The sequence below is a fragment of the Vicugna pacos genome, chromosome 10, assembly GCF_048564905.1.
Source record: "Vicugna pacos chromosome 10, VicPac4, whole genome shotgun sequence".
In the NCBI taxonomy this organism is placed as follows: Eukaryota; Metazoa; Chordata; class Mammalia; order Artiodactyla; family Camelidae; genus Vicugna; species Vicugna pacos.
Window position 1 is genome coordinate 10,155,075 of NC_132996.1, and position 24,060 is coordinate 10,179,134.

The window sequence follows — 24,060 nt, forward strand, 5'->3', positions numbered from 1 at the left end:
AAGAAAAAAGAAAAAGATAATCCACTGAGTGTGCATGGAAGCTAGGGAGGGCAGTCAGCACTTTTTATATATTTATCTACACGAACAAAACTCTGAGTTGACAACTGTACGTTTTATAACTTCACCTGTGATACTGGCTGTGTAGGCGTCCTTTTTCCCTTTTCGATGAGGGATATAACACTTAGAGACCTATGTGGCTAAGTCAAAGCTCCTTAGCCTCCCGTCGCTGTCTGCTTACCCTCTGTTCTCATCTGCACAGCTCAGCTTTTGTGCACAGTGCTAGCCCACTGGTCACAGTCCTCCCGTGCAGAGTGCAGACTCCCGCCTTCTTGTTTTTGTTCACTTTCTCTTGTTGACCAGGGACTGTTCTCCCTGGGGCTTATTCCTGTTCTCTATAGAGTTTAGACAACATTTCCTCCTCGAGGAAGTAAGCCCTGTTGCACTCCCTTCTCAGCCATGCCCCACCTCCTTCTGTGCCACCACAGCACTGTGCACGTGCCACCACCACACTGTACTGAAATGCATGATTCAGATGTCTACAGCCGACTTGTAAACACACCTTTTTTACTAAGTTAGAAAAGTGTACAGGCAAGCAAAAGTGTAGATGCAATTTCAGGAAATTCACAAATACCCCCAAATCTAAGAATACTTAGTTAAGCACTTTGTAGACAATTAATTCAGTAGGACACCTAACAAGCTTAGTGCCCAGGCAGCCACCACAATTCATGCTGGCTGTCTAGATAAAATCTGAGATCTCCATGTCAATCCCAGGGGAGGCATAAAAAGGAATCTCTTTACAATCTAGTTAACACGTTCATTAGTACTCCTAGAGTTTCTTATCATATCCATGATAGAATTCAGTCTTGTTGGGCCTCGCTTCTACGTCAGCATGAGAAAGGCAAGTAAATTATGTATTACGTACAACATGTTCTTAATGTTTCTCATCATATGTTAATGTCCTATTTAAAAATACATTTTTTGAGAGATTACAACAAATAAAGCCTTTATTAACAGGCTGTTAAGGAAAATTTCGGTGTTTCCTCAAAAAAGCTGCTTTATTGATTTCAGTAGCAAATTTATAAAAATTTAACATGTCGATCTATTCAAATTTATGATTTACATTAACATAATGACCACTGCATGTGTAGTTATTACTGCACTCACACTGTACATCAATAAAAGTAAATATCCAAGGGGTTCTTCTAAGTTTTAAATTAAAAACCTTAATGCCCTGAACTGAACAGCATGATTACAAACAGGTATTATTTAAAAATACAAATGTATATGCTTTACATCTCTCATTCTCTCTTCATTCCAAAACCTCATTTACTTTATTAACATTTTGTTTATACTTTAAAAAATGCTTCTGTAAGTTTCAGTTAACTGATTTAAAATGCTTGAGTCCTTAAAAATTTTTAATGGTAGATTAATGTCAATGTAAGTATATTTAATACTGATGAATGTTTGAAATGTCAAAAAAGCAAAACAAAACAATCCTCTTAAATATGTATAAATATTTAAATATAGAAAACCTCCATCAATTGTCAAAGTATATTTAATGGTTGTACTGGAAAGGAGAAATGGGCGATCCATGCCAGGGGAAGATGGGAGATTTAAAAATGAGACTTTTCAAACACTGCCTATGAGACAGCCTCATGTTTTGATCATTTCAACCTAATTTTACTTAGCTATATAGAACTACTTCAAAAAATCACACCCACAAGTAAAAAATTGGTAATTTGTTTACAAAGTGCATATTTCAGTACAGCAAATTCATCTCAAACAAAGGAACAGAGTATGTGTGGCTTCTTAGCCTTTAAAACTACCCTGGTTTCCATGTAGATGGTTTAACATCTAGTTGTGATACGTTAGCACAAGAAGCCTGTGTAATGAAGCTTGGGCCCCTTAACACTTGCTATTAATTAATCCCAACATAAGTGAGTATGAGACCTGGAAAGTACACTGTCAACATCTGATGGATGAGGTACAAATTATCTGAATAAAATTTATGGCCTGGTACCAGTCAGTACTCCCAACACAAACTATTGCTCTGTAGTGAACTCTGTATGGTTTGCATGTCCTTCAGTAACTGAAGATTTTTCCTACTTTTTTCTCCAGGCCTCGGTTTGGCAAAGTCCTTCCTATTTGTGGTCCCTGTGGTTGCAGAAGAACGGCTGCTGCTGTTTCCCTCTTCACCAAGAGTCTTTCTGGTGGCTCTTGATTCCCTCCTCTGCTTCTCCATCTTCTGTTTCTCCAGCTACACCAAATACCGAGGTAGGGAAAAAAGGAAAAACTAATGACAGCATATTCTTCTGAAAACTGGTACTTTAAACTATCATCCTAACTAAAGGGCATGTAATGTATTCTGGGTTTATTTTTTTAAAGGCTTCAATAATCTATTGCACTAGTTATTTAGCACTCAGTGTTTAAAATACACAGTGACGTAGAAACATGTAATCAGGAGTAAACACATCGGTTCTGGTGCTGTGTGTGAAGTTAAGGCAGTGTGGCCAAAGTGCAGAACAGGGTGAGGGGGAAACACGGGGGTCTGGAGGAGAGTCTTTCGTGGAGAAGGCAAAAAGCCTGAAACGGGAAATGAAAGAGGATGGATTTGAACAAATGAAGGAGGAGAAAGGCATTTTAGAAACGAGTCTGAGCAGACAAAGCAGCACGTTCCAGACGGATGAAGGGATATAATGGCAATGTATTAACACTATGAAAGGATTTTTAATTTTATTTTACTATTTTTAGAATAATTTAGTTTCAAATAGGGGACTTTATTTTTACTTTAGCTGCTGGCACGTTGGTGTTCCGTTAACATAAAGTTAAATCTAACCTACAGGAAACAAACTAGATCAGTACTCCCACAGGAATCATTTGCTTGTATGTATTTATTTTTTCCTAAGATGTGAATTTTAGAAAAAATGCTTTAAAAGCTGAGGTTTTGGAATTGAAAAGACCCAAGGTTGCATCACACCTCTGCCATTTACCAGTGAGCAGGCAGTATGTCCTCCGTCAAGTTACATCATTTCACAGTAGGATATGCCTGCCTGCCAGGAATTTTAGCCCCCGTCTCCTCATCTATAAAATGATACATATACTCACTTCATAAGCTTTCCATGAAAATTGAGATGACATATTCCAAGCACTCAGCATTATGCCTCTTACACAGCAACCAGCTGATACATGTCAGTGAAACCTGTTCTGCTACCTGTCTTCTCCGTTTCAGTCAGCTGCACCATCATCCTCTCCCTGCCTGTGATCAATCCAGCACCAAGTAACCCTGATTATTTCTACTCCAAAACTCACCTCAAATCTGTCCACTTCTCCCCAGCTGCAGTCCCCAAAGACCTCGGATAAAGAAAAGCTGAAATGGCCTAGTTCGTCTCTCCGCCTCTATCCTTTCTCCACCCTCCTCCCAGCAGTCACAGTAATCTCTTAACATCAGTCTCTCCGGATGAAAGCCCTTGGTGGATACTAAACAAACAGTTGTTTTATTAATTTAATGTAATCAGTAATATAAATATAATTAAAGATTTTTTTTACCAGATTTTTTTATCAGATATTTATATCTGATTTATTCCTTTAGAAATTAAGAATTTCTAGGTGCTTTTAAAGACTTGGGTAAACTTAGAACCATTTAAATTCATCACAGATGTTAAAGTCTGTTCACATAAGAATACTAAATATACTCAATACTTGGAAGATGTATTTTAGATGATGAAATCTACTCTAAGAGATTAAAACACTGTCTTAGCCTGCTTAGCGCCAATTCTCAATAATTAATGAACTGAATTAAGAAGGTCTACAGTAAGGAAATAGTTCCTGCAGTGTTCTGTCTGTGACACACAACGTCAGCACTTAATATATTTGAAGAAACATTTTTTTTCAATTGGTTTATTCTTGTTTTTTTAATCATTAGAAAGGAGTAAAGGAAAATGGCGTTACCTGGGCTTGATATTTTCGAACCTTTGTTATCTGATTGGCTTTTGCCTCCATCCTTCCCACTAATGTCTCCAGTTCACACTCTAGGTTGTCTTTTAGTTCAGCGGTCGGTGATTCTTGGATAAGTTTTGCAAGCTGTTGGTGATCACTGTGTAAAAAACAGAAGGAGGGCTTTGTTAAGTTTCCCTTGTTACCTGGTTAAGTCCACTGCATCTCACTCAGCATGGGACCACTGCTCTGCGCATTAAGAAGAGACTCAATTTTTTAAACAGAGCAAAAATGTCCATATTATTAGTGATAGTTTAAAAGTTCAAAAAGGCACTGGAAGCAAATGCAAAAAGAGTTCTTCATTTCAAAGAGCTAATGATCTGTATTTCTACCTCCCTGACAAGAGCATTACACATGCAGAAAAGCAATGTCTAGAGAAGGATCTTGTTCTTCACTCGCGTCCTAACTTATCAGTCGAGTGTAGCTAAACTCAATGTCTATCAAGCTCTCAAACAAGGAAATAAAACTTAAATATAAACCTTGGTCTTCAAAACATTTAACAGTAACAGAAAAAGGAGAGATTTCACCCAGAACAGCTGTATTTGTTAAAGTCCTAGCAACCTGTTCAGTGGTTGGTGCGAGGATTGTGTTCAACAAATATTTCTTGAAATATTGAAATATGAGATAGAACAAAGTCACTAAGAAGTGAAAACGAGGTTTTAGAACTAAACGCAATTAAAAAGCCAAAAAACTGAAACTCACAAGCTCATCTGCCCAAACTCATCTTGCAAAGTCTGTAAGACTTCCGCCAGCTCTTCATCAATGCTGCTAGAGGAGGGAGGCGTCACTGACTTCTTGCTTTTACTGCTTCGTGAACATACTTGCTTTGCCAAAGGAACACTGCTGACTACCCGATCATTGCACAGGACTTTACTGTGTTGCTTCATTAGATGCAAGACATGCTGAACATTAGCTACCACGGCATGGCTGGGGCTGGTGGACTAAAGAAAAATGAAAATTAGTGACTGAAGCCACATCCTCTAGAAATGTTTTCTTTTTATCTCCTCACATGGGTAAAAAGACCCTCTCTGCCCTGACAACAAAAGCCCATGACACAAACCTCCTAGTCTATAGTAAATCAGTTACCAAGTCCCACAGACCTAACCTATATTTCTGATCTGCCTCTTAGTCTCCTCCCTCCTGTCATTCACTTGGCTTATGCATCCATCTCTATTAGCAATGGAGGAACATCCTAACTGTCCCCCTGCTCCCAGTCTGTTCCTTCTCTAACTCCACAGTGCTATCAGCTATCCTTCTAAAATATTACTCTGATCATGTTGTTCTCCTATTTGAAATTCTCTGATGCTGAGCCCACTGACTCTGATCTCCGAACTCCTCGGCACAGAAAACAAGGCCCTGTATCACTGACCTGCAACTTCTACTCCTTGGCCTCATGTCCCACTGTTTCCTAATTGCTTGCCATCATTTGAATAAACTGTATTTGCGAGTGCCATTTCTTTTGAGTGCCAATTCTTACATCATTTTTAAAAACCAGTTCAAATATATGATTTATAAGGCGTTTCTTAAAACCTCCAGGTAAAATTAATTGGTCCTTCTCAGATCACCTACAGCATTTATGTCTATCTCAGCATTTATATTATAATTGCATTTGCATGTCTATTTCACCTACTAAATAGTGTACGTACTTCCAGGTGGTAGGGACTGTTACTGTATTCATGTCTCTGTCCTCAAATAGTAAGAAGCACTAAGTTCATGGCTGTCACACAACACGAAAATCCTGGTAGCCTTCTCAAAATTTCTGTTTTTGTTTTAAACACTAAACAATAATCTCAATGTGCTATTTCAATTACAAACACATGGCTGGGCCAACTTGGCTCCACAAGCATCAGCCAGACAGTTTAAAATGCAGATTCCTAGGCGGCATCCAAAACTCAACCAGCGTGTTGTCAAGGCTTAGAAATGTTTATTTAAAAGTCCGCCAGTTGACTCTGATCAGCTAGGTTGATCAGCTAGGTTTGCAAAGGCCACCCTGCTAAGCTAAACTGATGCTCTTTGTATCCTAGTTTTTGTTGTTAGGTAGCAAACTGAGTCCAGCAATATATACACAGAGAAGTACACATCACAACCAAGTGGGGTATACTCCAGGAATGCAAGGCTAGTTCAGTATTTGAAAACCAGTCAATGTAATAATACAGCATATCAGCAAGGTAAAAAAGAAAAATCACATAACCATATCATTTGATGAAGAAAAGCATGTGAAAAAAATCCAATACCAATTAAGGGTATCAACTTTCAGCAAAGTAGGAACAGAGAGAAATTTCCTTAAGTGGACAAAGAGCATGGGCAAGAAACCTACAGCTAACATCACACTTACTGGTGAAAGACTGATGCTTTCCCCTGAAGATCAGAAAAAAGGCAGGGATGTTCACTCCTACCACTCTTATAATATAGGAAACCTTAGCCAGTGCAGAAAGGCCAGAAAGGAAATAAAAGGCACACAAATTAAAAGGAAGAAATAAAATTATCCCTATTTACAGAGGACATGATTCTTTACACAGAAAAGCAATTCAAAAAATAATTCTGAGGGCTAATAAGTGAATCTGGCAAGTCATGGAATGTAAGATCAACATACAAAACCCAAATACACTAGCAGTGATCATGCAGAGACTGAAATTAAAACTCAACAAAATTTACAACTGCTCAAAAAATGTGAATATAAAGCCAATAAAACAGGTTTAGGACTAATATGATGAAAACCACAAAACACTGATGAAAGAAATCAAAGAGCTAAATAAGACACACAATTCTGATGGGCTGAAAGACTCAACACAACAAGGATGTCAATTCTCCCAAACTGATAGGCATAATACAATTCCTATCAAAACTTCAGCAAGACTTTTCTTGGAAATAGAGAAATTTATTCTAAAATTCACGCAGAAAGGCAAAGGAACTAGAAGTGCTAAAAGAATTTTGAGAAAGAATAAAGTAGGAGAAATAATAACTCTTCCCAACGTTGAGACTTACCATATAAAACTACAGTCATCAAGACAGTGTACTGGCAAACAGGTGCACACATACATCAATGGAAGAGAATGAAAAATAAACCTTGACTTAAAAAGCCTCATACTGTAAACAAAAAATTATTTCAAGTAGATCATAGATTTAAATGTAAAATATAAAAGTATAAAACACAGATGAAAATGTAAGAGAGACTGGAGAGGACATACTTCTAGGCAGAGTCCTTAGACACGACACCAAAAGCATGATCCACAAAAACAAACAAACAAACAAAAATGAATTAACTGGATTTTGCCAAAACGTAAAGCTTCTGCTTTGTGAAAGAGTTTAAGAGCATAAAAAGGAAAAGCTGCAGACTGGGAGAATACATTTGCAAACCACATATCTGACACATATCTGACTCGTGTGTAAAATACATAAAGAACTCTCAAAGCCTAATAGTAAAAACAAACAAACCAACCAATTCAATTTAAAAAGGGCAAGATATATAGACATTTCACTAGAGGATATACAACAAATAAGTACATGAAAAGGAAGTTCAAACACCATTAGTCATAAGGAACAATTTAAAACCATAGTGAGGTATCACAGCATACCTATCAGAACAATAAAGTAAGTGACAATACTAAGTGTTGCTAAGAATGTGGAAAAACTGTATCTTTCATACACTGCTACTGAGAATATAAAATGTTAGAGCCACTCAAAAAACAGCTGGGTAGTTTCTTTAAAAACTAAACATACACTTACCATACAATCTAGCAATCAATTTCCTGGGAATTTATCCCAGAGAAATGAAAAGGTGTGCCCACACAAAAAGCTGTACACAAATGTTCATACTGGCTTTATATGTAAATGTCAAAACTGGAAACAACCCAAATACCCTTCAACAAGTGAATCATTAAATTGTGGTACATCCACACCAGGAATAGTACTCAGTTAACAGAAAGGAAAGAACTATGGTTACATAGAACAAGTTTGATGGATCTCAAGGGAATTATGCTGTGTGAAATCAATTTCGAAAGGTGACATACTGCATGATGCCATTTATTTAACATTGTGAAATTACAGATGTGGTCTGGTGGTGGTGCCACAGACCTATATGTGATAAAACTGCAGTGACGTATCTACACACGTACACACGTGCGTACAGGAGCACATGCAAAACTAGAGAAACCTGAGTAAGGTCTGTGGATCGTACCAATGCTAATCTGGTTTTGATACTGTACTTGATATATGTTACTACTGGGGTAAACTGGGTGAAGGGTACACAGGATCTTTCTGTATTTTTCTCAACTTGCTATGAATCTGTATAATCATTTCAAAATAAAAAAGTTAATCCATGTTTCCACCTAGATAATTTAAACTCACTTACATTTAAATGGTTTAGATATACATTCTCCTTTGCAAGTACACTGTCATCAATACCATCAAAAACCAAATTCACTTGCCTCAGTAACTTTAAATGCTTATATACATGGTATTCATTTTAAAGTGCGAATGAATGGGGAATCACTATTTTGCCCATAACTTTTAGTATGTATTCACTATACTAATTGCCTGTAAATACACTTTCAATAAACAGTATATAGTTTTTGAAATTCTTTTTCCTATTATTTTTCCAATTGTATTAAGATAACTTTGTCTGCTGAATCTAATAATAAAAAAACTGGAACTTGTATTTTGTCTTTTAGGTTTCATTCTTCCTAGTAATTCATTTTTATTGCATTTTACAAATGTACTGGTTTATCTCAATGTATAATTAAAAATAAAAACTGGTTCTCCACCATAGATAAGTTTGAGAAACACTCAGATGACAACACATTCTTAGCTGTTTGAATAGTATTTCACAAAAGTACAAATTACAACTTCAAAAGAAGAGCTCAGGTTGAAAAGCCCTGTCTTTGATCCTGTCCTGTTCAACCTCTGTATCAATGACTACAGTGAGAATTACCAAACATAGGCAATTAAATTTGAGGATAACACAAATGTAATAGAAGACTGAACTAGATTCTAATCTAATGTGGGATAGACTGAATCTGTTCCTATAGTGCTTCATTGGATTAAAAATTCTGTATAAAAAAAATCAGCTCCACAAGTATAGGACCTAGAGCAGCTGATGGAAAGATTCAGGAAAAGGTCTGTGACTTCAGTTGACTCCACAACTGCTGAGTGCAAGGGATGCTGTGGCTTCCCTGTAACATTAATGTGATGCTAGGCTGAATTAACAGACTATCCAGAACATGACCAAGGGTCTGTTCTGTGTTAGTCACACCACGTTTAGAGGGCTATATTCAATTTAGGGAGAAAGAGAGTAATGAAGTGGTAAAGAAACTCATAAACCACATCTTATGTTGAAGAAAAAACAGTTATTTGTAACTAGAATAAGGAGATAAGAATAGAAATAAAGCTATCTTCAAAAGTTTCTAAACTTCCTATAGTCAAGGGTTCATTTCTTCTATTGGATCCCTGAGAGCAGAAAACAGACCAATGAATAGAATTTATAGTGAAAGACTTCATCTCACTAAGACCTTTCAAATAAAGCCATCCAGTAATGTGAAGGGCTGTCTGAGGTACAATAAGGTTTCATAGGTAGATGTGTCTGCACAGAGCACACAAGCGTTACTCTGGATGTTCACACAATGAAACCACTGGACAGGGAAGGGTGCTAAGTGGGCCCTAAATCTAACTGAACGTTAAACGGAGGCTGGGGACCAGCTCAAAACACGTTCTCCCCCCTGCACTCGGAAAGTTCTGATCTAGTAGAATAGTGGCGGGGCTTCGTAATCTCATTTCCAAATGCACAGTCAGTGACTCTGATGTCCTTTGGGAAACTATGTTTCCAGTGCAACTCAAAGATTCTATGGCAAAGTGAAACCAAATGGCTCCACAGTTAGAAGCAAGAGATAAAACAAATAACAAAGGTCAAAAGATGGTCTGCAATCCAAAAGATTAAATTTAGGGTAAAGGACAGCATGGAGCCAATGGCAAAAAGTTTTAAAGTGATTTGTGCCTCATTACATCTACAAAGGGCAAATGGGAGCCAGGAAATAGTTCATTCCCCAAGCTTTCACTGAGGATTTACTGTGGGATTAAAATAAAGAAAGAAAGAAAATTAAAGCCTCTCAAACTCACAATCTAGATGGGGATTCAAGGCATCTACACATGAAACAACCAGCAACACAGACATTAATGAAAAGTGGTATAAGCTAACACACGTAAGCACTTACTAGAAATCACTTAAAAAACCAGAAACAGAGTTAACCATATGATCCAGCAATCCCACTCCCGAGCATATATCCTGAAAAGACAAAACAAAACAAAACAAAACCCTCTAATTCTAAAAGATAAGTGCACCCCAATGTTCATAGCAGCACTATTTACAATAGTCATGACGTGGAAACTACCCAAGTGCCCATCAGCACATGACTCGTTTAAGACGATGTGGTATACAGACGCTGGTATGCTACTCAGCCATAAAAAAGAATAAATAATACCATTTACAGCAACATGGAAGTGAAGTAAGACAGACAGAGAAAGGCAAATACCATAACAGTATCACTTACATGTGGAATCTAAAAAAAATGATACAAGTGAACTTATTTACAAAACAGAAACAGACACACAGACACAGAAAACAAATTTATAGTTACCAAAGGGGAAAGAAGTGAGGGGAAGGGAAAAATTAGGAGTTTAGTGGGACTGATAGATACAAACTATTATATAGAAAAAGATAAATAAAAAAGGTCCTACTGTATAGCACAGGGAACTATATTCAAGTAACTTGTAATAACCTACAATGACAAAGAATATGTCTAACTGAATCATGATGCTCTACACCAGAAACCAACAGAACACTGTAAATCAGCTATACTTCAATTGAAAAAAAAAGCACATACTAAAAAAAAACTCATCTAGAAAAAAAAATCACCCAGTACTTGCTGATACTTGAAAAAATGATCTCTGTATTTTTAAGCATTAAAGGAACTTAGGATTCAAGTCTATGTATGACTGCTTCTTGGAGAATGAATCCTATTAAGTAATATATACATGAGGACAAAGAGGATGTGATTTCCAGTCATTTAAATATCCGTTATCTAATTACAAATCAACAGGGCTCTCAATAAAAATGCAAGGTTACAAATATACTGCTTCCTACAGTCCCTAGATCCTACCTGCAACCGCACCTTCTCCAAGCCAGGATGTCTGCTTTTGTTCGTAACTTCCCTGCTTTAAAGTGTCCTCCTAGTCTCTTCCCTGCTCCCCCCAACCCCATAAAACTTTCCTCCATCTCATTCTCACATAATTACAATTCATATTGGTATAGAAGCAGGAAAATGTTACCACCATTTATAGGTATAAAGGCAGATGAGCGAACTTAATTCAAAGATCTAGGTTGTCCAAAAAAAAATCCTGAGTTCAACCAACTCACCTTTCCAGCTACAAACGGCATGTCACCCAAGCATAATCTATAATGTGGTTGTGCAGCAAAGTAGTTCTTAGAGCCTTTCTGAATGGAAAAGAAAGAAAAGCAATTATAGTCATATGATGATAAAAGCTGACTACACATGACTAAGCTGAAACTCCAGCTTACTGCTGGGCTACTGTCTCTACTGGCACTAGGATCTGGAGCTCCTAATAATACTCCTCAACACGCATCCTAGTCTAGGAAAGGATAGGAAAGAAAAATAGTACCTGTCAAAATAGCAGTTACAGTCTAAACAGAGAAGCAGGGCGTGTGTGTACGTATATCCACACACAAATTTTTAAGAACAAAAGGTAATCAACACAATACTGAATATTAACAACCAGTACCTGTGCAGTGCTACGTAGTTCTAAAATGCTTTCCTTTTTTTTTTTTTATTATCTCACTGTTAGGGTGAAAATTGATAAGTAGGTATTACTTACCCCCATTTTCCTAATGAAGAAACTGAGAATGTAAGAAATGTACTCAGTCAACGGTGAAGTACCACATGGTGTGTAAGTGTTTTCACATAAATGACGCCAAGTAATAATCAGCACTTTGACTTACTGGTTCTGTTTTCATACCTTTTCTGGTGGTTTTGACTTCTTTTTTTTAATTCTTTTCGGACTCTGAACAGATGAAGTAGCCTTATGTTCAAGGATAAGTCTGTTTGTTTCTAGACCAGTCTGCAACTAGGAAAAATGTGACAGCCTAAAGTTAATACTGTAGAAATAAAAGCTGACCCCAATTCGAGTTTGCTATGTAAAAGGCCTGTAAAAACCTACAGTAGTGTCAGATGAAAAAACATCATAGCCGTGTGACTGTCTTGAACCAATCTGTCAACCTCTGTCAGATATTTTAAATCACTATCAGTCTTTTTATCTTGAAGTGCTGTGCTATATAATTTGTCCTTTCACAGCCTGAAACCCTTCAGCTCTGTTATTTGAGGTTGGTCCTTAAATTATGTCTAATGAGTTAAATGCAACATTTCTAACTCCAAACCAATGTTTAATGTTTTGTTCTTTTCACAGACGGCATATACAACAGTGCCAGACACAAAGCAGCTGGAGAGTCTTCCTCGTTTAAAAATTCATACACTTATAATTAAAATGAACTAGAAATCTATGCCCAAAAGAACTGGAAAGAATGTCAGAAAATGTTATCAGGCCCTTTTCTCTAGAAGCTTATTAACTACATTCATTTAATATGGTAGAAATTCCACAAGCAATTCTTAAGGATTTCAAACAAGGACTGTTGTTTTCCCTAAAGCAACTTTCAACTTTCCTTTAAAAATATAATCATACACATATACGTGTGTGTGTGTGTGTGTGTGTGTGTGCGCGCGCGCGCGCGTTTATTTGTCTAAAATAGTGGTTTCGAATCTGCCTATGTATCAAAATTGTCTGGGGTTTATGAGAAAAATTAAGATTGTCAGGTGCCTCTCCAGACCTCATGATTTTAAACATTCCAGGCTGGGGAAATTTGTATTTTAAAATTCTTCAGGAAATTAAGATGCAGCTCAAACACTCAGAACCAATGGATTAGTTATAAGAAATACTGAGTTTATTCCTAATACTTACCATAACGATTGCATTCCTTGGGGATAGAATCTATTCAGTGACAAAGGAACACAGGGATTTCTACTCTCATGAATATCTACATTCCCACACGATGCTTTATACACAGTAAATCAAACAGATATAATTCAATGAACATGAAATTACTACTGTGGAAGACCTAAGAAGCCAATGAGTTTGTTTGTTTGTTTGTTTTTGGGGGGGCAATTAGGTTTATTTACTTATTTTTAATGGAGGTACTGAGGATTGAACCCAGGACCTTGTGCATGCCAAGCATGCGCTCTACCACTGAGCTATATCCTCCCCGACAATGAGTTTAAATAGCATATAAGATAAAAGATTTCTGAACTATTTTAATTTCCAGCTTAGTTCTTCCCAGCAGTTGTCACATATTTGTGTGGCAGTTTTAACATTTTAAAGTACTTCCATTATCTTTTCTCTTGTTTCATCGCTCCAACATAAAGAAGATGTGAAATGAACACCACTTTATCAGTGGTAAAACCCAAGCTCTGAATGGTTAATTTCTTGTCCAAGACTACACAAATTAGGGTTAGCTAGACTTGGAACCACATATCATTCCTGGCTGGTTCTTCCCCTACAGCAGTGTTCACTATCAGAATTCAAAACCTTTAGTGATATTATATTGTCAGTAATCACTGATTCGGTCTCCATTTTTTGACTGCTAAATACAAAACAAAAATACCATAAAGTAATTTTTTAATTCATAAAATAATGAACTTATTTAATTCTATATTTCATGTACAACAGAACTCACTACTACAATTTATATAAAGCACAACCCAAAAGTCTGCATGTTATAGGTTAGGCAACGGGACGCAGTAAAGGTGGCCTACTTACCTTGAAGTGGAACGGACAGAGAAGTAATCTCAAAAATAAAACCACATGGCTATGCAACTCAGAAAGCACACAGAGGTAAAAAACACATACACACTGATCAGAAGGTACATATTTGAGAAGGAAAATACGTTAAGTTCATAAATTTGGGGAAGCAGTGGAAGAAACAGACAAGAAAATAAAGATGAGATAGTAGATGTTACAGTCCTGTGAGCACATGTGTGAAGTGAGCCCAGACACCGCTGACATCCGGCCACAGTCTGAACTGCAGAGCCTCCACTCCTAACGGTTTTTGGAATCAGGCCCTGATTCTTGTGTTAATATTATGAGAAAAGATACTTATAAATGATACAAAACTTAAAGACTTTGGAAAGGGGAGGGTAATACATGGGAGGTACTTAAATAAATAAGCTTATATGGGTAGAGACTTCAGTTATAAACAGAAGTATTTTATTTGGCCCATAAGTAAGATTTACTGGGACAGAAATGCTGCTTATCTTCTAGAAATGCAGTTCTGGTTGGTACATACTCAGCGTTTCTATGCATTCGCACTGCCTTATCTGTTCTACCTGGCGGCCACTGCAGAGGATAAAATCCTGGACTAGGAATGAGCAGAGCTCATCCTCCTTACATGGAAGCTTCTGTGATCTACTATGTGTCACCACCTACCGGGCAGCTCACTACACCTTCTGTCTTGGAGTCTCGAGGCCACCAAAAAACTCGGGAAGCGCTTAAAAGTAAGTAGGACACTGAACAAGGCCTTCCAACACCTCTGACAGTGACTGATGTGAGACGCTGCACATGATTGTGTATTAGAGACTACGTGTATAGTCTCTAATATTTTTTAGTCCACATTGACTTTTTAAATGCTGGTCAAAAGCCCACAATGTGAAAAACCCTAAACAACTGCTCAACTTTTACTTTCTAAGTATAAAAATAAGTTTATAATTTTTCAGATTAAGCTAAGTCTGCAAATTTATATACTGGGCCACTCTGAAGTATTTACACAGAGAGAGCAGTACAAAACGTGAGGAGCCCACCTGCGCACACTTCAGCTTACCTGGGCGGCCTTAGCTTGCATACGTTTCCTTTCCTGTTCCTCTTCATGGAGTTTTGCTTCCAACTCTTGCATTTTTTTCTAGCAATAAAAACATTAAAAGTGGTAACAGTGAAAAGAGTTTCAGTGTCTATTTGCAAATTTGTAATACAAGCAACAAATGATTTTAGCAGAGTAAATATAAGCTTGTGAGTTCACTCTATCATTCTATTTATTATGAGTCACTTGTGAGGTAACTGAACAGAATTATGGGTAAAATCTATGGCCAGAGAACACAGCTCCGTATGAAGGCAGACGGGCTACATGGAAGCTGAAGCTGGAACGTTAGAGTCTCAGTGGTATTAAATACGTCCCAAGTGAATCAATTAAAACTAAAAGTAGTTCAGAGAACAACTTAAATCAAGTGATACAAGCCTCAGGGATACTCAAAAACATTTAATCTGTCAACATTTTTAAAAAGAACTCCTTCCTCATGTACCTTAAGATTGTAAAAGGTGGACATTCTCTCCAAATTTACATTTCTTCCTTTAAAAAAATTCCTATATGTTTCTTTGCTACAAGGTCACTATTCTTCCTATAAAATATCCAGAATTATAAAATGATCAATTTCACAAAAGAACCAGTATTATGCACTGATAAGTAAAACAGACATTGACTGACTTCTGCAAGGGCCTGCATCGTGGTAAGCTTGTTATACTCCTGTTCAAGGAGGTCCAATTTTTCAAGTTGGTTTTGAACATGTGTTTGATCGTGCTGTCGTTCTCTTTCTAGGGAAACCTGGGAACAATATTAAATACAGCATGATAATTTGACAAAAAAAAAGAAAAACAACTAATACTGAGCATAGTATGCTGTATGCTGTCTGTCTGGCCTTTCACAGAGCTACAGAGATACTGCAAAGGAGTTCTAGGAAAACAGTATTAAGGCGAAGCCAAAAGAACATCAGTAAGTTCAAGTGAAACCCTGCTCTTACTTTACACTGCTGTTGTAACATTTGGTTCCCTGTAGTGAGGCTTGCTAACACTCCACGACAGCAGACATTTACCAGACATACAGGCTACACACAAATACTTAACAATTAACCTCTTAAATAGTTCATCTATTAATTCAGGGAGTAATTATTGTTTTGGTATCTATCATTTACACTTCTCTAAATTCTACGCAAAACATCCATCACTTTTTTTTTCAGGTTTAGGGTCAAGCATTCGAAAATACTGCCACCTATCAGATTTCAGGATAGACACTCATAGGATAATCCATTACATCAGGATAAAAAGCAGAAATATGTTAGACTGAGGTCTACTGGTAAAAAAGTCAAACGCTAAGCACGTGAACTTGTAAACAGTGTATCTTCATGTACAAGTCTACAGCAATAGGTGTCATACTGACAGAAATTTGAATGACGAAGTAATATAAAGCTGTAATTTTCTCAGGAATTTGTGTGAACTAATTTCTTCCTATCCACCTTAGTGGATAGTTACCGCTCTTAAAAAATAAAGTTAAAATTGGCACAAATCATATTTTATTTCCAGTACTGAAAGCATTCTTATTAAAAATGGGCTATTTAAAATTTCTTGATGAAAACAGGGATGAATTCAAAGACATATACTATATATGTCTAATAGCTATATTAATCAAGATATCTCACTGTAGTCTTGTGAATGCTTTCTCACCTGAGAACTGGACTACCCAATGATGACAACTGCCAGATTACTGTGTATGTTTCATCATTTCAGTTACGTGGCAGACTCCCACCCCATCTATCACATAAAAGTGTTAGACAAACACAGAAATCGTAATTACAGAGCAAGTTTGAAGACAAGAAAGGGAATTTTCCAGATGCAAAATAGATAAAGAACTCAAAAGCAAGTGAAAGAATACTGAAGCCAAATATTACATGAGGCAGGACTGTAGCCACATAAATCTCAGGCAATGTACCATCTGCGTAATGCAAGAACCCCAAGCCAACAAACTACCATAAATGAGGGCCAAAACCAGGCAAACCCATCAAGCCTCAGCAAAGTCAAATCCACAGCACCACCCACACAACTCTGAAGTTCAGAATTCCCAATATAAACAACTCGAAAGAATATGAGCTCACCAAAAACATACACACACACACACAGTTCTCATAAGAAAAAAAATCAGATCACTTTTAAAAGACTGGGAATTTTTAGTGTTCAAAGAGATAAAAGAATAAAAATCAAAGTAATGATACATTAAAATAACAAAAACAGGCAAACTGAAGATGACCCAACTGGAAACAAAAAAAACGTGGTTACAAATAAACTCCATGGTACAGTAAGGAGACCTATAACACACACAAGAATTAATTACTGAAACATCCTCTTAAATACTGCTGTGCAGTAAGAAGTATACTTCTTTTAGGTCTAATATCTCCAACTGTGACTGAAAGCTGACTGAGGTAGAAAGCATTTAATTCCTTTCACACTGCACAGTATCTAGCAAAATGTTAAGCACACAAACATTCAACTTTTACAAGATAAAGTTAAGATGCCCAGAAACTGTGGTATTCATGATGAATTCCAATTCTAGATTCATAACAGGAAAGGGAGGTGTGTTTTAAAAAATATATTCGAGACTCATGTTGCAGACATCCTCTGGCAAATGTGTAGGTTACTTAAGTAAAACACCTCAGGTGTGACACAGCAAACATTTCGGTTAACATAACAATTGTAAATGGTTTTTCACATCCTGAAATGTGCTACCTACTGCAGTCTTTAAACAAATTCAAGAGGCAGAGAGGTACATAATATGCTTATTTATACTTTTTATAATGTACACTCACAGAAGTTAACATAACTTGAAAAGGAGACTCAATTATACATACAGTATGTTTCCCATTTAAGTAAAACTCTACCAAATACAGCAGTAACAATGAAGACCCATCAAGTCTTCAGACAACATAAACGATCTGAAGCAGTTTCAGTCCTGGGCTGTTGTGCTGTGCAAAAGCAGAGGCTATCAAAGCTGCATGCAGAGGATGGCAGTGCGCCTAAGGGTCGTCCAAAAAGGAAACTCCCCTTAAAGCTTTGTTGAAAAAAGAAACCACATTTTTCTCAAAACTTCCACTAGCAGTTTTTCAAAATGAACTCTTTTAAGATAGAAGGCGAATTGATTATTTGTAACAGTATCATCAGTTTTCACTGAGGAAAAAAAGTCTTTATATCCATCCAATTTTCTCCATAACTCACTTGAGAATGAATCTGTGAGGAAACATACCTGTTTCTCTAATACAGAAGTCCTTTCCATTTCTGCATGCTTTATCATATTACGCATGTATTCCAATTGTTTTTCTAAAAGATTACATTTATTTTCTGCAGCTAACAACTGAGATGTCAGTTCTAAAAAGAATACATAAGAAAAGCAGAAATTAGCTTACTCAATAGATTTAACAAGCTGTTTAACATGAATTAAATCTATAGTATATATAGCACTTTCCAGAAGCTCTGGAAGCCTTTTCAGATGACCGAAGTCATTCCCATCTGCCTTGAATCTAGTCAGTATATGTGACGCAGGACATCAGCACTTGCTCGTCAAAACGCACCCCGATACTGCATTTTGTAGTGCTCAAAGACACTGAGCACTAGGAAACACTAACGTGGAATTTCTTTGAGAGTAATTTTATACCACTTAGTCTTTCATTTCCTTCATAATTAAACAAACCTTGATTGTGTTTTGATTCCTCATTCTTTGAATTCTCCCTTTCTTGTATCTGTTCATCCAATACTTTTTTATATTCAATTGTTTCCTTAGACAAGGTTTTCACACTTTCTTCTGCCTGAATCCTTTCAAGTTCTAAACGTCGAATTTTATCTTGAAGATTCTTCAGAGCAGAAAATATAGCTGCCAAATACAAACATGGATAACTGTAAGATAATATAAAAAAGTTCACTGGAAAAGAATAAACTCATCCAAATAGAAAACTTGATGGGTAGGTCCAGTGAAGGATCACACTCTGGGAATACAATGTTAATTATTATCACAGGATAATTATTTAAAAGAGATCCATTTTAAGACATCTTTTGAGCCTCTGAAATGTGCTAGATACTCAAGTAAAAAGCATACTGCTATGGTAAGAACATTTTGAAGATTTTATAAATTGGTAGAAATATTGAGCTGATCATATAAAATTCATAAACTGTCCCAAAGTACAATATTCACTATCAGTCTTCTCTGTTTTACTAATGGGATCACATGCAGAATTCAAATGTAGAGATAAAAATAGGTCAAGCACAAAAAGGATTTTTTTTTAATCTCCAGTTTTTTCATTATTTAGAAAAAAACCCTAAGCACTCTGCCCCTCAAAATTCCTGATTATAAAGGTAAGACGTATTCGCTGTAGAGGGCACAGGAAAAATACAACAAAGAGAACAACTGATACTCCCACTGCCAAGAGAAATGAACATCATTTTTGGTCATTTCTTTCAATCATTTTCTAAATGTATAAAAATAAATTGAGATCAAAATCATTCTAAGTTTTGTTTTCCGTTTAGCATTATGGAACTGTAAGCATTCCCTCATGCAGTCAGACAGACTTAAAAGATTATTTCCCTGTGATCTATTAGGAATTGAAAAACTAAGTTTTTGGATTAAAGAATATTTGTATTTTAAAAGCTCTTGAACAGAGTAAAGTATGCTCAAAATGGATTGCATCAATTAATCCTTTCATCAGAAGTGTATGTCTTAGTGGGGGAGGGTATAGCTCAAGTGGAAGAGTGCTTGCTTAGTATGCATGAGATCCTGGGTTCAATCTCCAGTACCGTAAACAAACAAACGAATGAATAAATAATCCCCCCAAAGGAGTATGTCTTTGCCAATACAGACCATTATTAATTACAGTATCTCCACCATTCTGATTAGGAAACCAATGCTACTCTGCTTATTTTATTTTGCATCTCTATTAAAAGTTTAAATATTTTTGTATATATTATTGACTATCTTTTGATTTCTTTGCCCATTTTTCTGTAAGAAAAAGTTCCCCCCTCTTCCATTTTATTATTTGTGTTTAATTCTGGTTTTGATGTTGTTAGTTTTGATATAAAGATGTTTTGATTTTCATAGTTATATCTAACAATCTTTCCCCAAAAGTTCTTTGTTTATATACGAAGATGTTCTTCTGCAACCTCAAGATTAGATAAACTTTGCACTTTTCCATTTACCTCTTTAAGTCAAATAAAAGGTATTTTTGTATTGAAGGAACAAATTTAAATGGCATCTTTATCATAAGCAGACCTATACATACACCTACACATACAGATGTAATTATTACACACACATACCAAGACAGTTTCAGGACTTTTACTCTAGTTTTATTAATATTATGCCAGTAATTTGATTATTAAAACTTAATAATATAAATATCAATACTGCTAGTCTCTCACATTATGTAAATCTTTAAAACATTTCAAAATTATTCTTATCGATTAAATATTCAGAATCACTTTGCCTAAACAATGATTTAAATGAAACTTCACATAAACTATAAATAGGTAGGAAAAATTGCCTTCTTTTAAACATTGAGCCTTCTCACTCAAAGCAAGGCATACATTCTCATTCATTAACACAATTCATTCATTCATCAAGTTTTTCAGACATGATAGGCTCCAAATAGGAGACTGATATGTTTTATAATATAGCCAGCTTATTCTTACTGGAATGCAAGGAGACTGCAATCTAATTAGAAATAACAGACATGAAACGCACATACACACATCCAGAAATCTGAAAACGCGACTGAAAAGACTGTTAAGACTGGGAAGAGAGCCCAGACATAGATTAGTATTTAAAGGAACAATAATTCTTTGATATAACTGGAATAATCAGATTAAGAAATAACATAGAAAAAGAGAAAACAAATGCCATTTAATATCAATTGAGGTTTTTCTGCCTCTTTTGAACCACTATTTATTAAAATAAAACTGTAATACTATAATACTGAACACTTCTTTCATTCCTTCATTAAATTATGCCTAATAGTATATGATCTTGCTAGTATTTTATTTTTTCATTTACAGTTATTATAGCAATTGGCTGGAACAACCCATTTTTGTTCAGTATGTCAGCAACTGGTATTGCAGGGATGAGCTAGATTAACAAAAAGACCCAGGTTGGGGTATATGCTTTCCTTTTCTGTACTCCAGAACGGCTAATTGGAAATCATTTGTTTAAACATTTCTCAAAACTTAGTCCCTAAAACTACCTGGGGCAAGAACCTTACTGAGACTTAGATAACTTTTATTTTTTTCTCGCCACCTCCCACCCCCGCCATTTCTATGTTTAAAAATATTTTATTATGATACTCAATTTATTAAGAGAACTGAACTTAATAGTCCTATAATTATCTACCATATCCTCTTTATTTCAAACTTTGTGAACAACAGATTCATGTTCTCGCCCATCTTAGCATTTCTTCAGAATCTTTTTTAGAAGTTCGTAAGAATCCTCAGCATATTTATTTCAAAACAAAACAAGCCAAACATTAATCTTTTCTCCCACTTTTCTTGGGCCTATTGGTTCTTGAACAAATTTGAATTAATGCTTATGTTTTTCCATTTTCGTTGACAATGTATAAGCTTAAGGTGTATAACATGATGGGTTGATTTACATACATTGTGAAATTAACAGTAAGTTAACATATACATCTCATACACATATAATAAAAAGAAAAAGGAATTTCTTCTTGTGATGAGAACTCTTAGGATCTACTCTCTTGACAACTTTCTTATACGTTATACAGCAATGTTAACTATTGTTAATTATTTTCATTCTTTTCTTGCTCAATAATGAAACTATTTAAGACATATTAATTTCCTTCCAAGTACTGAAAGCCATAAGCTTAAGTATCTAATGTTTCACCATTCCCCCCCACCAAAAAAAAAGTCACTGAATAAACACACATTAAACAGAATTCAGGGGAAAAAACAGGAATGAAAAGGAAAAACACCCATAATCCTATCATCTCAGTATAATAATTATAAACATTATGTTGAAGTCCCTTTGGATCTTTCTGTGCTTTTATACGTTAGTGAAATTACCTCTCTACTAAGTTGATATCATACTTATTCAAATGAGTATTTCTCCATGACAACCTATAAATACATCTCTAGAATTCCATCCTTAAACACACTTGTTATGACTATGAACTTTCTATTCCACAAATAGTTCTGAACCAGTTCTACACTTCCTATTTTTATAGCCCTTTAATCTGTTATTAGTTGACAGGGTGAGACCATCCTTAGAGTGAAACCTTCCAGTAGAAGAAAACATTCAGTTCTCACACACATTATTCTTTAAGTGACAGTCACAACACTAAGGGTTTCCACCGGGTAACTGCACAGCTCTGTTTATGCAAGTCTTCACGTCCGCTCCTGGCAGAGCACACAGAAACAGGCCTAGGCCAGCTTCCCGGAGGTGACTTCTCTACCGCAGCCTCTTTCCCAGGCTCCTCTTCTCCAATTAGACTTCCAAAGGAAGCACTATTCCAGAAGCAACTCACACAGGCCTAAAGCTTTTGTCTCCAGTCTCTTCTTAGATTTAACATCCCCACTTCTCCCCTACCGTACCCTAATATCTAAGGCTTATATATAATTCCAGGACTCCTCATGGTGTCCCTGAGGTTTTTGGCTTTGAATTCATTTTACTTCTGGTACCGAGCTATTTCCTTTTCTTGCTTTTAAGCTGAGTATTATTTATTGTTGTTTACTGTTATGTGAAACTGCTGACATTTGCCTATGATACTGTTCTGACAGTGATATTGTCATCCACCCTTTTCATTTGCTGTGTTCCTAACATGTCTTTGCCCACCTTTCACTTTTAATCTGTGTCACTTTGTTTCAGGTTTGGCTTAAAAGGCATATATTGACTTTTGAGGTTTTCTCTTTTTCTTTTTAAAATACAATCACGTCTGTCATCATACCTGATAAATGTCACTCTATTTTTCTCAATTGTGTTTTATGCTAATTTTGCTTCCTTGATTTTTTCTTTATTATTTTATTTTACTACATGAAGTGTAGCATACATCTTTGGAACTGTTTGCCTGGCTTATATACCTCTCTCCCTGGTATTTCCTGTTTCCTCAGCATGGCTATAACTCTAACTGATGTGTTCCTTTAGTTCCCTCTCACAAATCTGGCCACAGCTGACAGACCCACAGGGGAAGGTCTCTCTTCTTTGGATTTTTGGACTTTGGTCCAAACAGTTGAAGCCAAAATTAGTTCAATTTAAAACTCAAGCTGTCAGTAGCCGTGTGGAAAAAGCTGGTCTGTGGCTAGAGAGAATGAAGCTAGCCAAGAGAAAAAAAAGATGAAGAGAAGCGCTCGCCATGTTCGAGTCCCTGGTTTCTAAGGTTCTTAAAGGCCACCTGCGTATCTGCCCTTCTGTTCTTGGTTATTCAATCCTCCCTTGCAAGTATGTAAACCAGAAAGATTCCTCTTTGCCGAAGCTAGTTTTGGGACTTCCTATCACTTATAGCTAAGTTTTTATTAACTGCTCTTTGCTTTCTAAACTTTTATTAAATAAACTAGTACCATAAAGATACAAATTGATTTTATCCTAACAATGGCTAATATATGTTTAAAAATCTGTACTTCAATTAAATATAAACACATAAGTACATACGCACACACATCCTTCAATGCATTTTCTATGTCAAAATGAGATTTTATGTGAAAGTTTACGTAAAAACTATGGCAAACTTTTACTTCATCACCTTATTTTTTAGTTTTCTTTAAGTTGGAGATTTTTTGATACAAATGATTGAATAATCTACCTTATACTACCATTTTAAGAGTTACATTTGGCATAGCTTTTCAGTTTTATATTTAGTTTTCATACAAACAGGCCTACTTTATTGAGTTAAAAAACATTCTAGGTGATCAAATGATGGATCTAAAGCCTTTTTTTCCCTTAGAAAAACTAAGAGTGAGCTTTTTCTTCCCTCCTGTTGCCCTAATATCTATGAGGACATGCACCACTGCATCATTTATGTTCAAATTACCACATTACCTAGGAAGATCTTTGAGCGAAAAATATTTTATGTAGAAATGAACAATAAAAAATTTGGAGATTTTTAACCTCATATATTGGGAAGACAAAACAGTGGGAAATGTATTTAT

At 36.0% G+C, this 24,060-nt stretch overlaps 1 protein-coding gene across 3 annotated transcripts in view; it reads right to left on the bottom strand.

Moving 5' to 3' along the window:
• Window positions 1-1,724: 1,724 nt before the first annotated feature.
• CEP57 (centrosomal protein 57) overlaps window positions 1,725-24,060 on the bottom strand; it is a 39,238-nt gene continuing 16,902 nt past the window's right edge. The window contains exons 3-12 of one of the 3 annotated variants that reach the window (XM_072968942.1): window positions 18,611-18,790; window positions 18,167-18,288; window positions 15,584-15,700; window positions 14,927-15,004; window positions 12,019-12,126; window positions 11,402-11,479; window positions 4,696-4,934; window positions 3,949-4,093; window positions 3,310-3,351; window positions 1,725-2,257 (exon numbers count right to left, since the gene is read on the bottom strand). In XM_072968942.1, coding sequence (XP_072825043.1) covers window positions 2,024-2,257; window positions 3,310-3,351; window positions 3,949-4,093; window positions 4,696-4,934; window positions 11,402-11,479; window positions 12,019-12,126; window positions 14,927-15,004; window positions 15,584-15,700; window positions 18,167-18,288; window positions 18,611-18,790 — 1,343 coding nt within the window. In that variant the 3' untranslated portion in view covers window positions 1,725-2,023. Of the gene's footprint in view, window positions 2,258-3,105; window positions 3,257-3,309; window positions 3,352-3,948; window positions 4,094-4,695; window positions 4,935-11,401; window positions 11,480-12,018; window positions 12,127-14,926; window positions 15,005-15,583; window positions 15,701-18,166; window positions 18,289-18,610; window positions 18,791-24,060 lie in introns of all 3 variants that reach the window. The other 2 variants (XR_012076417.1, XM_006206712.4) reach the window with 2 other exon arrangements.